This window comes from Alexandromys fortis, unplaced genomic scaffold (assembly GCF_014885135.2).
Source record: "Alexandromys fortis isolate MF-2015 unplaced genomic scaffold, M_Fortis_MF-2015_v1.1 scaffold_141, whole genome shotgun sequence".
In the NCBI taxonomy this organism is placed as follows: domain Eukaryota; kingdom Metazoa; phylum Chordata; class Mammalia; order Rodentia; family Cricetidae; genus Alexandromys; species Alexandromys fortis.
Window position 1 is genome coordinate 3,642,867 of NW_026068060.1, and position 15,266 is coordinate 3,658,132.

A 15,266-nucleotide genomic window follows, 5' to 3' on the forward strand; every position below is an offset into this window, starting at 1 on the left:
TATATATATATATCATTCAGTAAGTATGTTTTGAGTGTCTGTATAAGCCAACAAACTATACAAGGTAGTGTGTAACAGCAAGAGACATACTACTCCTACACTCTGGGATTAAATGTGCATTCTGGGACTGGTAGTATATTGATTTGTGGCAAGATCTCTTTACTGGTTGAGTTTGGCCTTCATATTACAAAAAGATGAGTGAGTGTATTAGGATGGTAAAAGGTGGTTCAATTTAATGCCTTTTAAGAGATATTGTGCACATACAGTATTAAAAGCTGAACTTTGGAAGAACACTGGTGAAATACTTCATTGGACATTTTACTACATATTTTTATACTATTTTATACAACTAAATGTTACCTCTATCTTAGACCACTCTCTTTCCTTTGTTTTGGTGACACTTTGTTTTGGTATACACTCCTTTGCTTCTGGACTTTATGGCCTCCTGCTGTTAAAAATTTTTTATTGATTTTTTTCTCCTACTTAATTCTTGCAAGTTTGTTCTTCACTTTCTGTTGTCTTTTACTGCACTCATTAATTTGTAGATGATTTTTAAATTTATTCCTATGGTTTTGCTGGTGATTCTCATGTCTTTCTTAAAACAAGGCTCGTCTCCTGAGTTCTATGTCTGAGTAGTCTTCCTGCTCTCTCTACCTGAATGTCCCAGCTGTGCTGTCTAGTTCTGTCCTCTTGACACTAGTTAGATGATCCATCTCAGCTGAGAAGACTGGCCTGTAGACAGGCCTGTGGGGCATCTCTTGATTAATGGTTCTGTCCATCTGTCCAACAGCCAGTTTTGAGTTGTATAAAAGAGCAGGATGAGCAAGCAGGTAAGCAATATTCCTTTGTGCTTCTGCTTCAATTTCTGCCTCTAGGTTCCTGCCTTGATTTCCTACCCTGATTTCTGTTTGTAAACTAAGCTGCAATAAACCTGCTCCTTCCCAAGTTGCTTTTGGTCATGGTTTTTTATCATACCCGTTCCTCTCCAGTTAGTTTTTGATTATGTTTGTAAATCACAGAAAGAGCAAACTAGGACAACATTTCAAGAGAGAAAGACAAAATAATCACTTGGCTTTATCCCTATGAAGTCCTTTATGTTCCTGTTTTCTTAAGTGCAGAGGTTGGTCACCTGTTTGTTTATCCCCTCCACTACAAAAGCAGTTAATTAGTAAACCAAGTAGATTTGACTTCCATAATTGCTTGGATTTATTTACCTTTCTCTAAATCACTGTCATTATCTCATTTCAGGAACTATCAGCTTATCTTTTATTTATAAATTCTGCAAAGAATTCCTAATCTTTCTGCTTCCAGTTTGCCTTGGTTCGGTCCATTCCTTTCACTGCAGTCTTAACGATCCTAATTAAATACAGTTCAAGTAAAACCTCTTTTTTGAGATTTTTCTATTCTTCTTCCTCTTCCTTTTCTTCTTCCTTCTTACTCCTTCTTCTTTTTTTCTTCCTCCTTTTTTTAAAAGCTGTTATAGTTTCTAAATTTAACCAGGTTAATGTCTTTTCAAGAGATTTTACTCTGTCAGATGCCATTGTTTGTTGAATGTGGCATATCCTCATCACGCAGCAATGCATGTTTCCCTCCTTACCTGAGTCACTCTTCTCATTTGAAATTCCATCATGATCCCCTTTCATGTTATTCTAAACACACCACTCTGAGTTCTAGTCATGTTCTTTATTGCTGCTTTTTATATCAACTTTTATATCTATTTATTTTGCTTTGAGTTAGGTTGTCTAGTTGGCTTCTTTTCCCCTTTAGGCTGTGATTCACTATTGTGTACACTAGATTGATTTTGCTCATACCATGGTCCATACATACTATGGTATTCAAAATGTAGTAGTAGCGTTCATGACGAAATGTCAAATAAGTAAATGATAAAAACAGAACTCCATATGACTGAGCTGTACTGTACCATTCCTTATTAGATATCTAGTAGGATATTCTTGTTTTTTATATTTATTGCTTCTCTAGTCACAACAGCAAGAAAATGGTATATGCTTAAATGTTCATCAGCAGCTGAATGGATAATGGAAATGTGGTATACATACACAGTGGAATGTTTGTTATGGATTTATTAAAAGTGCTGCAGGATCCCTGGCACCAGTACACAGCAGGAATGCTGTAGGTCCCCAAGCAGTGGTAGCAGGCTATGAGGCGTCAGGCAGCGGGCCCTGAGAGCAACCAGTCCCAGGTAGAGACGGCTACTGGTCCCTGAGCAGTGGCTGATCCCAGGCAAGGAGACACGTGGAGGGCAGGCAAAAGACAGAGACATGGATAGGCATGCCATGCAGAGTGAGGTTGGATATTTATTTGGGGGGTTGTGGAGGGGGAAGGGAGAAGGGGAGAAGAGCAGAGAGAGAGAGCGGAGAGAGAGAAGAGAGAGACAAAAGCAGGGAAAGGGGAGAAGTGGGGAGAGAGGCATAAGTGAATCTGCCTCTCCAAGAGGAAGACGGAAAAGAGAGAGAGCTCAGGCTGGAAGCTGAAAATCAGCCTGCCTCAGCAGATGGGGGAGGGAGTGGGTGTGGCTTGTCTCTTAAAGAGATAAAACAGTCATTACATTCCCATCTCTTTTTTATAATTAAAAAAAAAACAGGCGGTTAGGCACCACAGGTCAAAGGAATTGGGGCGGCACATTTTTTTAAAGATTTATTTATTTATTATATATACAATATTCTGCCTGCATGTATCCCTGTGGGCCAGAAGAGGGCACCAGATCACACTACAGATGGTTGTGAGCCACCATGTGGTTGCTGGGAATTGAACTCAGGACCTCTGGAAGAGCAGCCAGTGCTCTTATAGAGAAATATGTGAAAATGTGTTAGAGCAAGGGGAACAAGTTTCTCTGAGCCATTTCCCCAGCCCCAAGGGACGGCACATTTTTAAGACTGCTTCCTGCTTATTTGTGGGCATCGTCTTTGGGGGCTAGGTGCTGGCCACATCCTGGCATAGATGGTCTCTTTGCTCCTGTCTGGTGTCTGTGGCATGGAAATGCCTGGTGTCTCTTACACCTGGTTAATTAAGGTATTGGCAGAAGAAAGAACAAAGTTAAATTAAGGAAAATAAAATTAGGACCAAGGAATCAAGGGGGGGTGTATCTGACCTGTTTAAAGTATTGGCAGAACAGAGGACAAAGTTAAGTTAAGGAAAATAATTATTAGGAATAGGGAATTGAGAGGGGTGTATCTGACCTGTTTAAGGTGGATCCTTCAATTCAGTTCCCTGGAACTCACAAGAATTCTTTGGGTTTTTGAAAATAGAAGTTTTAGACATATACATTGTATAAACAGTAGCATATTTATGTTAGAATGACTGTGACAGATATTTTTGCACAATGAAAAATATTTTTAAGACTATGGAAGGCATCATGAGAGAGAGGTTTGATAACTTGTATTTGTCCTCACACCTTTATAACTTGTAGGTCTTGTATTTGTATTTTATTGAAATTTGTTTGGTGAGGTTGTTTTTTTAAACTGACAAAACCTCTCAGCTGTCAAACTGCATCAGAGATCTTTGAGAAGGATGAAATTTTTACTTGAGTAACTGATTAAGAAATGACAGAGAACTTACTTGGTTGGTACCCAGAGCTATTCTTCAGGGTCATCCATGGTCGCTGAAGGTCGAATTTGCCTTTTGCTTTTTTTAGCACAGGGCCTGCCAGGCTCCAGAAAATCCTATGGGCTAAGAAATCTGTAGGAAGACAAGCCTACCTTGACCTGAGCAGCTAGGCTATTAATTCCAGCAATTCTGTCCACGTCTGGAGATCTTTAGTTTAGATGAAAGGCAGTTTTGCCCAATGGTCAGAGCTTGGCAGTTGAAGTGAATTGCAGATGGACGTTGTTCTGTGCCCATTTGTCTTTTTTGGAGGAAGTAGAGTGCTATTAGGAGCCAATCTGTCTCTCTTCGTTATGAAATGTTTTTTAATAATTAAATATTTAAATGCCATATTTTCTAGATCTCTGAGTAGATGAGGGCTGTTTGTTAGATATAACTACAGTATAGACTCTGCCTGGAGAGCTGGGTCTGAGCTTGACTGTATTGACTCTTAACAGGTGAGATTTACACTCGTAAAAAGACAGAAAGGAGAAGAAACTGCTTCCAATAGAAGGCTAACGGCAGAACTGACAATAGTAGAGAACAGCTTAATATATCTTAAATGAGGGTTGGATTAAATATAAAGTATTTTTGTAAGAGACTTAAAAGTACATACCAGTTTAAAACACGAGACTTATTGTTTTTGTAGTCTGAAATGAGATGTAATGAACAGTTATAACATTAAGCATAGGTGTATTTAAGTTACATGTACCATCACACACAGAGAGTGAATAGGAATTGGGCAAAGTGGCTCTTGATGGGCCCTACCAAAGGCATGCCACTGCGCAAAACACACATGCAAAAGAGTCAGCAACAGGAATTTAGTGAACAAAAGCATAAGTAAACCGGGGGACAAGGCAGGGTATACCTCAGTAAAGATGGCGTAACTTGGTCACTTGACCTGGCTCTCAGACAAGATGGCGGCAAAGTCACCTGACCCCAATCAAAATGGCTGCAGTCACATGTTGTATGGAAAAGCCACTCAGTTAAGATGTTGGTGAGGTCACATGACCTCAGTCAAAATGGCAGCAGTCACATGATGCATGAAAAAGGCCACTCATTTAAGATGGTGGTGAAGTCACCTGATTTTAGTTAAAATGGTGGTAAGATCACATGACCTCAGTTAAAATGGCAGCAGTCACATGTTGTATGAAAAAAGCCACAATTTTTGGCTGTAGGGACTTTGAGCTTAATAATAAGAGAGACCTAGATGCGTGATCCACCCTGTCGCTGAGCCGCGATGCCACAAGTCACCATGTCACAGTCCACAGCGGGGAGCAAAAGGCTGGAATTGAAAACGCTGCCTCGTGAATCCTGGCAGGGTCCATTTGCCTGTGCACTGACAGTAGTTAAAAGCTCCCGCAGACAGTAGTCAGAAAGCTCCCATAAAAATGGAGCTGGCGGGACACTGGGTGTTGGGGCCTCTAAAAGTGTTACACCTCAGGGGGACAGACCTGGATGGCTTGCTACCCATAGCTGAAATTGTGAAAACCCGCGAAAGGGTGACACGGTCTATAATGGGGGCATCTCCTCCTATAGGTGGAGTGCAAGTGGGAGCGAACACTGCAGGACCTGTGAACTGGGCGTCCCCTGACCCTGGGTGCAGTGCTATGGTCTGGCTGGATCTGGTCGGGGTGACTCAGAAACCAGATAGGCCAGAGGCTGCTCTGAGTGTCCTTTTATAGTGAGGAAAAAAAGAAAAAGAAAAAGAAAAGAAAAGGAAAAAAAAGAGAGAAAGAAGGATCTCAGGGACCCTGGGCCCTCAGTCATGGGTGGATTGGCCCTGGGCCATTCCAAACACAATTTAAACTGAGGGAAGCAACCATAGCAGAATGGGCAAAAGTTACCAGTCGAAGCCAGTGATATGAATATAAATCACATTGTAGAAATCTGACCCAGAGAGAAAGGTTCAGGGCAGGAGAGCCTATCTGAGTCACGGCACCAAATGTTCGGGATTTATGCAAATAAGTGGAATATGGTAGGTTGAATAAGAGTGGCCTCCATAGACTCATACATTTGAATGCTTGTTCACCAGGGAGTGGCACTATTAGATGTTTCAAACTCTCTTAAATTCCAAGCATCTAAGCCTGTCCCTGGAACATCCCTAGAGTTTTGGTTTTGTATGTGTAATATATACATACATATTTTTTCTTTTGAGAGAAAAATATTTAGATTTTTATTTCAAGTTAAACTTCTTAGGGTTTTTAAGAGACAGGCATAAATTCCTTGATTTTTTTTTTCCTTTTAAGACTCATGGTTAGAGTTAAATGAAAATTTTGCCTTTTGACCATATTTTTTCACAGGCTTTTTTTTAATGGGCTAGTATGCGGATAGTTAAAATTCATATATGAAATAGTATGTATTGGATCTGCTCCAAGTTTTTTTAAGAGGTGATGTATATACTTGTTTGTTCTTTTTGAGTTTTTGTAACTGTTCTTTAATGTTGAAGTAGTATTTTAACATCTTGTTTTCCCAAAGACATTTAAAAGAAGAGACTTCCTTATGTTTTGTTAAGAGTAAAAAATGTTGAAATGTGGAATCTTGTAGAATGTGAAAATTTTGGCTTCTGTGTAGGCTGTCCCCCTTAGTCTTCGAGTTGGTAAACTGGAGTCAATATAGATGAGTGATTATGATATAAGAGTCACATAGAAATTTTGTTTATAAAATATGCAAGCATACATTTTATATTGTGTGAGGTATGTGTAGGTTTAATGATCTGTTCCTGTGCTTTTTGAGTTCTCCGTGAGTCAAATGTGTATCCTGACTTTTTAGGACTGTTTAAGACAGTCTCTTTGCTTAAGAGAGGCATAGGATCTGTTGTCAGTTTGGTAGGTAGAGTTATGAATAATTAAAATTACCCTTGAAGTGTTGACACAACATTACTGTGAGTGTATCCTACACAGCTGTGTTTTTGCTCTATACTTGAAACTTTTTGTTTCTTCAGATGAACTCCAGGTGAAGAAGATGGTTTGTGTTTAATGGTTATGTTGACTATGTTTTGAAGGCATATGTTAAACATCGAAACCATGCTATACTGGAAGATTTCCTAATTTGAGATAAATGTGGTGATTAAAGGAAAATTTAAGGAACGAGCAGATGCCTGTTTGAAGTTTCCTATCAGTATAGTTTGAAACAACATCACCTTATTGTTAGTCCTTTCTTAACAAAATAATTATATGTGTTTGTGTGAGTGCCTGAATGTATGTATGTACACCAGTTGTGTGTCTGGTGCCCACAGAAGCCAAAAGAGGGCATCCCATTGCCAGAAATGCTAGCTGCCATGTAATTCCTGGGAACCAAACCTGGGTCTTCTGCAAGAGCAGCAAGTGCTCTCAACCACCGAGCCATCTTTCCGTTGACTAGACATTTCTTATTGAAGGTTGAGAGTATTGTCATGTTTGGAAGTATTGTCTAAATTTGCAAATAAGTTTAAAATCAATTAAAAATTTAAGTCTTTTAAAAGAAAGGACAGGTAATTCAGGGTATTACTGGTGGATAGTCAAAATTATTAAATTTGTGGTCCCAAGTACACCAGTTTTCCTTAAAACCATGCTGAGTCAGTGTATTCTACACTTCATGTATTTCCTGTTTTGATGCTTACATTTTGAAATCTGTGAGGTTCTGAGGCAGAATATGTTAAGTTTAATATCAGGACCTTCTTTGAAGAGTTCTGGCTTTTGTTATCCTGAGGAGAATGTATCCATCATTCTTCTGGTTTTGTAAACTTCAGTGCTGGAAGGCATTCTTTGTATGCCTTATTTTTCTACTGATATTACCTATGTACAGTCCTCGGTAGAACTGAGGAAAAGAAATGTTTATCAAGATACTTTCAGTACAATTTTATTTTTCAGGGAATCTAGTTGAGAAAGCCTGGTAGGAGACAGATTGAATCTAAATGGAGACCATTGATTCTTACTACATAGATTTTCTTTGACGTGAACAGACACTGAATACTGATTTAAGGGTAGGTGATATCTTTCTTGTCTTAGTTCAGTCATTTTTATTTTTCATTTTATTTATTTATTTAGGCCAGTTATTTTAAAAATATGGGGTTTGTTGTGTTATCATTTGTGAATGTTATAGAATGTGATGAATCAGATAACTGGGAGTAAGGAGGAGGTTGGTGGGGCTCAGTGATTTAGGTTTTATGGAACCATCGGGGCTTTAGAGATGGTTCAGTGATTAAGTGCACCGGATGCTCTTCCGGAGGGACCTGGGTTTGATTCCCAGCACCAATATAGTGGCTAAAACCACTGTAACATCAATCCCTGGGGACCCAGTGCCCTGGCCTGACTTCTACGGGCATATGGTTCACAGACATACCTGAAAACAAAACACCCATGGTTAAAAAAAGAATCTTCTAGGTGACTAGTGCACAATAAAGTTTGAGAAACTATCCACTAACTTCTGGTTTACTTTTTTTTTTTTCCTTTTCAAATGCTTTAAGGATATATTACTCAATGTTAGAAACATTTAAATGTTACTCTCAGAATTATCTTGGAACAGAAGACTGTGATGTGAGGTTCAATAGAACCTTATTCAAAAGAGAGATTAACATATGAAAGAAAGCTTTTGATAGAGGAAATGCTGCAACCTGCCCAGCATAGGCTGGCATGTAACTATAGAACATAAAGGAGAAAGTTTGAGAAATACGGCATAAAAGTCCTCATCCTTCTACAGCATTAGCTATCTTTTAAAAGATTTTTTTTTTTACATTTTATTTAGTGTGCGTGTGTGTGTTTGTAATATATGTGGCAATCAGAACAGTAGGGGGCAGTTGGTTTTCTCTATCATGTGATAGGTCTCAGGGATCCAGTTCAGGCCACACACCTTAGCTGGCACACCTGCCCTGAACTGTCTTGTCGGCCTGCCGTTTAGTTTCTAATATTCACCACAGGTTTGGCCTGCTTCCTCCTTGCAAGTTTATTCATTTTTTTATTTTTATACATTTTTCTCTGCTCCCCTCCCTGCTTCTGCCCTCTCCCATGGTACCCATGCTCCCAATATACTCAGGAGATCTTGTCCTTTTCTACTTCCCATGTAGATTAGCTCCATGTATGTCTCTCTAAGGGTCCTCATTGTTGTCTAGATTCTCTGGGATTGTGATTTGTAGACTGGTTTTCCTTGATTTATGTTTAAAAACCTCTTATGCATTAGTACATAGAATTGTCTTTCTGGGTCTGGGTTATCTTACTCAATATGATGTTTTCTAGCTCCATCCATTACTAAGATATTCATTCTTAGTAAACTGCTTCTGCTTCTGTTGTTATCCTGTGTCCCTGTCTAAGCTTTTGTTCTGTTGCCCAAGAGCCTGGAAATCATGCTGGTGCACAAGAATTTGTTTTCCATCCATGTTAATTTTATCACAAGTGCTTACCTATCTCTGTATGCCCACTGAGTAGCTGGAACTTGAAGTCCTCTAGTAGGAAAATTTGTTTACAAGTTGAGTCATTTTACTTTCTCAATAGAATTTCTCCATTGTTAGGTACAGTTCTTTAGCTATTCTAGAAAGTTCTCACTCATCTTTATGCTCTCTCCTATGTTTTTAATGTCTTGCATTTTGTTTCTTATTTAATTACATGTTGTTAAGAGAATGACTTCTATAAGAGGTCAACAAACTAACTTGGTCACATTGAGCTCCAGGGTAGATTTGATACTTCTAAACATTGTTAAAATATTATTATCTTGTTGTATGAGGCCGCTTGTTCATTTCCTGGCCACCTAGACTCCCGGAATAATCATATAGAATCTATATTAATTAAATCACTGCTTTGCCTATTAGCTCTAGCTTCTTATGGGCTAGCTCTTACATCTTAATTTAATTCATTTCCATTATTTTATATTTTACCATGAGGCTTGTGGCCTACCGGCAAGTTTCCACCTGACAGCTTGCAAATTTCCTTTTTGGTGGCTACATGGCATCTTGTGTGACTCGGCCTTGTTTCTCCCAGCATTCTAGTGTCCCATGCACGCCCCCCCCCCCATTCTGCCCTGCACAGGCCTAAGACAGTTCTTCATTAACCAGTGGTATTCACAGCATATAGAGGGGAATCCCACATCATTTCCTGATTTATGTAATACCATTTGAAATTTGTTGAGACTTTATACTGTTGTATACAACATACTGTCTTAAAACTATTTCATGATCAGCAAGATGGATGACTCAGCAGGTAAAGGCTACCAAGCCTGATAATCCTGGGATCCAATAAGGTAGGAGAGAACCCCCTCCCACAGTTGCCCTTTGATCTCCCTGTACCATGACACACACACACACACATACACACACACACACAGGTGTGCATATACACACGTGCAAGCATGTGTGTGCAATGTAATTAAAAATTTCAAATGTACATAATGTATATTTTTAATCATAAAGTGTATGTTTCTGTGTGTATCTTTATTGAATTTTGATAGGGGTAGGGTTTGGGTATGGCATGTGAATTGGGCCGTCAGTCATTGATGTCTTTGTACTGCACATTGATGCTGGACTTTCCATTTCTTTCTGGAGGTCTGTTTTAATTTTTAGTTTTTAAAGCCATGCATATGAACTAAGAACTTTTTATATATGTTGTCTTTTATTATTGTTTAGAATCTTTACTTTAAGTCCCTTTTACCTTTTGCTCTAAAGTCTGTTTTGACTGATATGATAGAATTGTTATAGTTTCTAGCACATCTGCTTATTTTTTGCTGGGAGATTTTATTTTATACTTAAGAAACTAACATTGGTTGCAAGTCCTTCGTGTTTTTTATTTTCCTCGTATAGGTCAGTTTGTTGAGTTTGATTATCTGTGTCATTTCTAAACAGATAAATATTGTGTTTTGTTTCAGTTTTGAGTTTCTTATTTCTATGGATCACTGATTGAGTAAAAGATGGCTTTACCTCGGCTCACAGGAGCTTTGCGCTCCTTTTCAAATGTCACCAAGCAAGATAATTATAATGAAGAAGTAGCTGACTTAAAGGTAAATGTTTTTAGGTGAAAACCATTAAAAACAAAGAGTATGGGTATTTGACATTCAGTTTTTAGTTGTATGTGCTTAAAATGAACATTTTATCTTGTTTCTGTCCTGAGGAGATTGAGTATACTGTTGTATTATTGAAGTATACTTATGTTAAGCACCTCTGACTGTTATCAAAGGGAATAATCAAATACTGGCCTTCATCTTTTCTGTTAATTTTGTGATTTAGTTTACATTTATTTTGAATCAGCTGGACATGTTTTTAGGTCTCCTGTTAAATTCTTCACATATGAACCTTAACATAGGAATATAATATTAATTTCAGGTTTTATAGTTGGTCTCATAGTTGACTTGTCCATATAATTGGTAAGAGTACATTCAATGCTTAAAGAAGTTAGTTGTAAGGCCTTATTATGTTCAAAACCTTAGAAATAAATGGTAATAATAAAAATTATGGAACTCCAGATTCTTTAACAGTAATGTAGCTAACTGAAAATGACTGATGTGGACAAATTCCTTACATGACTGAGCTTTATAGTACTTAGCACTAAGTTTATGTTCACTATAAACATAGCTTCTGTTTGGACAGTGTGGTTAGCACTTTGGAGTTTTATGGAAAGAACGCCAGTCACTTTTCATATTAGTTGAATGACTGCAATTTCTGAGCAACAAATTAGGGCATGTGGTTTCACAGTGAATTTCTTCTAAAAGTAAACTTACTTATGTAGGTAAGTTTTATAAAATACGTCAATGTAATTATAAAATACGTCAATGTAATTATAAATACGTTATGAAAAGTAAGTTATACTAAGACGCATTGCAAATTCTATGTAAAACATTTGTGAGACTTAGAAAAGTTCTTAATCTATGATACATTAATTTATATAGAATAATATAATACGTTATAGGTTTGGTGGCTCTGCCAACACAAATTTTGTAGTCTGTAGAGTGGGAGTTAAAAATTCAGAATCAAGGCAAAGATTCTTTTTTCTGGAAACTCGTCTGTGAATTGTAGATAACAGCCTTCATAATGTATCTCCTAGGATCTTTCCTCTGTAGAAGCTTATCCCTGGCATTCTTGAGTGTCCATAGTTTGTGTTTCTGTAATTAAACCAATCAGATGGGACTATGACCTAACATTAATGGCTTGCTGAGGTATTGGAGGTTAGGATTTCAATATGAATTCTTAGAAGCAGTTTAGCTCATAATATATAGATTTTGACTAGTTTGCAAATGTAAGGAGTTTACTTATTTTAATCTTTAAATTATAGTATTTCTTTCTGAGTATGATTATATTGTATACTATTTCAAAAGGTAAATGAGCAAAAGCTGTCATACATATATATTTCATATTAAGAATGAAATTTATGGAGTCTTAAATCTATAAATGATACACTGACTTTTAGCAGAGAAGTTAAATGTTTGGCATAATCAAGGATTATAGTCCTCATGATGTATCTACTGTGTATGGGAATATAGAAGGCAGTTTATGAAGACCTTAATGTTCTTCTTTAGAAGAAAAATTTAAAGTTTTTTTTTTTTTTAATTTTTGGCTTTTCAAATTGACTGTATTGCAGAGTGGTAACATAATTTCCTGGTAGGCTGAAACTTCATTGATGTAGTCTTTGTACAGTGTTACAGTTAACTTCTTCACCTAAAGATTCACTCAGAAAGTGAAGATTATTTATTACCAGTCTTTTGGTAGACATCCCTCTAATGATGCAGAATTGTGTCAGACCAGGAAACAGTCTTCATAATGATTCTTACATTTCTCACAGTAATAAATATAAAAATTATAATACATATTCTTAATGAATATTAACATAATTTGTTTCCTGTTTTTACCTTCCTATGGCCTTGCAAATTATGCTGAAATAGTGATAATACAAAAGATTTTTGCAGTTTAAAAACATAAAGACTACGTACCTTTCCCCCATGTCATTTTATTTAATATTGTAGTATTTTAAATACTTTTGCTACCCGAGGATGGAAAATAAAATATTCAGTAAATTTTGTTTTAATGTGCCTTTTTAATCACAGATAGTGTTTCCCATATACAAAAGTAGAGATGAAAGTTAAATGAATCATTATACCTATGACCTTATTATAACAGCTAAAGTCATTTTATGGCCAGTCTATATCAAATATACATTTTCCTATTCTCTTCTTAAATTGTCCAACCTCACTTGAGATTTTAAAATTGAAGCAAGAAAGTAATGAATAATGAGCATCGTCAGTGCAAGCAGGAGTAAAGTTACAGTTCTTTGCTTGACTCACCAGTTCTTTATTTTGTTAGATTGCTTCATGACTTTTATCTATGGATCAAAGGCAGAGATCTGACATGAAACTTTCATTGCATTCTGTAATCAATTCTTGAGAAGGAAAAGATTTATGGTTTCAAGAAAAGAGTGTATATAGAAAATAATCTATATCTAACCTTTAGTTCCCGGGTCATGCTTTGGAAAACAGTGCTGTTTAAATGTGTTGAACTGACTAAGAAGGGGACTCTAATAGTCTTCAAGTGCCTTTTGTCAAAACATATTTTTATAATCATTATAAACTATATTAATACAAACAGAAAAGGAAAGGAATATAGTGGGATGTTTTCATGTCAGCTTAGGAATATTGAATTTCTTACTTTGGTATATGAATGATCTTGTTTTATAATTAAGATAGTAAACATTTATTTTAAAACATTTTTTTCCTTGCACAGCTCAATTTGTGACTTCTTAAATTAAATTCCTTTTGAGAATAATTGATTTATATTTGAGTAGGTACAACTTTGAATTCTGGGTAGTGCAAAATAGCTATTATGTAATGCAAATTATACATGATAAATAATGGATTGGAGAAAAACTTTAACCAGAATATTTTTATATTATACTCTTTTTCAGCTGAAGCGATCAAAACTTCATGAACAAGTTTTAGATTTGGGCCTCACATGGAAGAAGATAGTCAAATTTTTGAATGAAAAACTAGAGAAGAATAAAATGCAAAGTATAAATGAAGACTTAAAAGATATACTGCAAGCTGCAAAACAAATCGGTATAGTCCTTAACAAAACCAATATGGTTCTAAAATAGATTCCTTATAAGTTATATTTTGCCATATACCTTAGTAATAAATGGTAAAAATCTACAGTTTCCGACTAGATATTCCCAGTTGCATATAGGACAGTCTTATCTGTTAATGAATGTAGGACTGTGTGGCGGGGGTAGAAGTACACAATCAATTGTACACAATTAATTGCTCCAAACATTAAAAGTTCAGTCTCCCAACAGATGGCCACCTAGAGCAGAAGAGAATATAACTTGTACTTTGAACACTTCAGCTCCCAATTTTTACAAACATTCTCATTAGTTGATTATATTTACACAAAATTATTATTTGAAATAATAATACTTGATATTTAATGCAAGTTTACTCTCTAAAGGTTACAAACAAAGCTAAGTAAAACTAAGCTGAAATCGTAATAAAATTTCTAAGTTTGTACATTGGGTTGCATGGTGTCATTCTAAATTTTTGATAGTTAACGCTTCTGTAGTTCCATCTTTCTCAACTTCATCAGGTTTATACTTCCAGAATTCTGAAATCATTTTCTGTCTCGTGTATTCCTTGCCTTCCCCAAAATATCTTTGCTTTCCCCAATGAGCTGCTTACTGGTGACTTTCTCTCACTTCCTCGTAATTTCCATTCCTATGTCTGGAGAACTGTATATCCTGCTCACTGTACTGGGAAAAATTTCCCTACCGTACTAGAGATAGATGCTCCTTGTCATTTGAACTCAACTAGAACATTGCTTCATCACTGTAACCTTCGGTAGACTTCCGATTTCAAATTGTCATGTAACAATTCTCCTCCTCCTCTCCTCCCTTATCTCCTCCCTCCATCTCTTTCTCCTCCTCTTTTTTTTTTTTTTTGTAGATTTTCAAGATATTGGTGAGTGTTTCAATTATATTTCTTTGAATTGAAGACTGTAATCATCAGTTTAAAAAATTAGTGTCTGGGCTTCAATATATCATTTAAGTCTTATTGTTTTATAATCCAGTATAGTATTGAATAGACTGTCCTTACTGTTAGACTGAAAAGTAAATGATATGCATGTTTTGTCTCTTTTCTTTTTCTGAAGTTTTAGAGCAGTAGGAAAATTGAGTTTGCATGAGTCTAGGGGAAACAGAGTATGATGTGAAGACATTTATGATATTTTTGGCAGTCACACTGTTTTAAGAATATTGAAAAAATAATAGTAAACATACAAAGTGTATAGTTTGTCCTGATTTGATGTAACCCTGCTGCTCTTATTATCCTCATTTATAAGAAGTTATACCAGGGTTTGAATGAGGTCTTTTAAAAAACTATCCTTAGCTCCATTATAATAATACTTCAGAATACTTAATGAAATCAAAAAGTAAATTTTTTCTTATATTTCAAAAAATACAATTAGATTATTTGTCCAATGTTTGCTGTTTACAAGTCACATACACAACAAAACAGCTTAAGAGGTTAAAAAGATTCATGCAGTAGAGATAGAAAGTAGACTATAGGAGTTACAAATGGCAAGCAGATGGGTCAATAGAAACTAAAGTTTCTTAATTTTCTCTAAGTACATATCTTTCTCAGGGGCAGAATAAAACATTTGATTTTAACATCACAGTAACCGAATGGTTTTATTCCAGTTAGAATACAAATAATGATTCAATGAGAAC

General features: G+C 36.3%; 1 protein-coding gene across 1 annotated transcript in view; it reads left to right on the plus strand.

Annotated features, from left to right (window-relative positions):
* Ascc3 (activating signal cointegrator 1 complex subunit 3) overlaps positions 1-15,266 on the plus strand; it is a 289,294-nt gene that overhangs the window by 16,606 nt on the left and 257,422 nt on the right. The window contains exons 2-3 of the mRNA XM_050120173.1: positions 10,432-10,563; positions 13,455-13,605. Coding sequence (XP_049976130.1) covers positions 10,474-10,563; positions 13,455-13,605 — 241 coding nt within the window. The 5' untranslated portion in view covers positions 10,432-10,473. The remainder of the gene's footprint in view (positions 1-10,431; positions 10,564-13,454; positions 13,606-15,266) is intronic.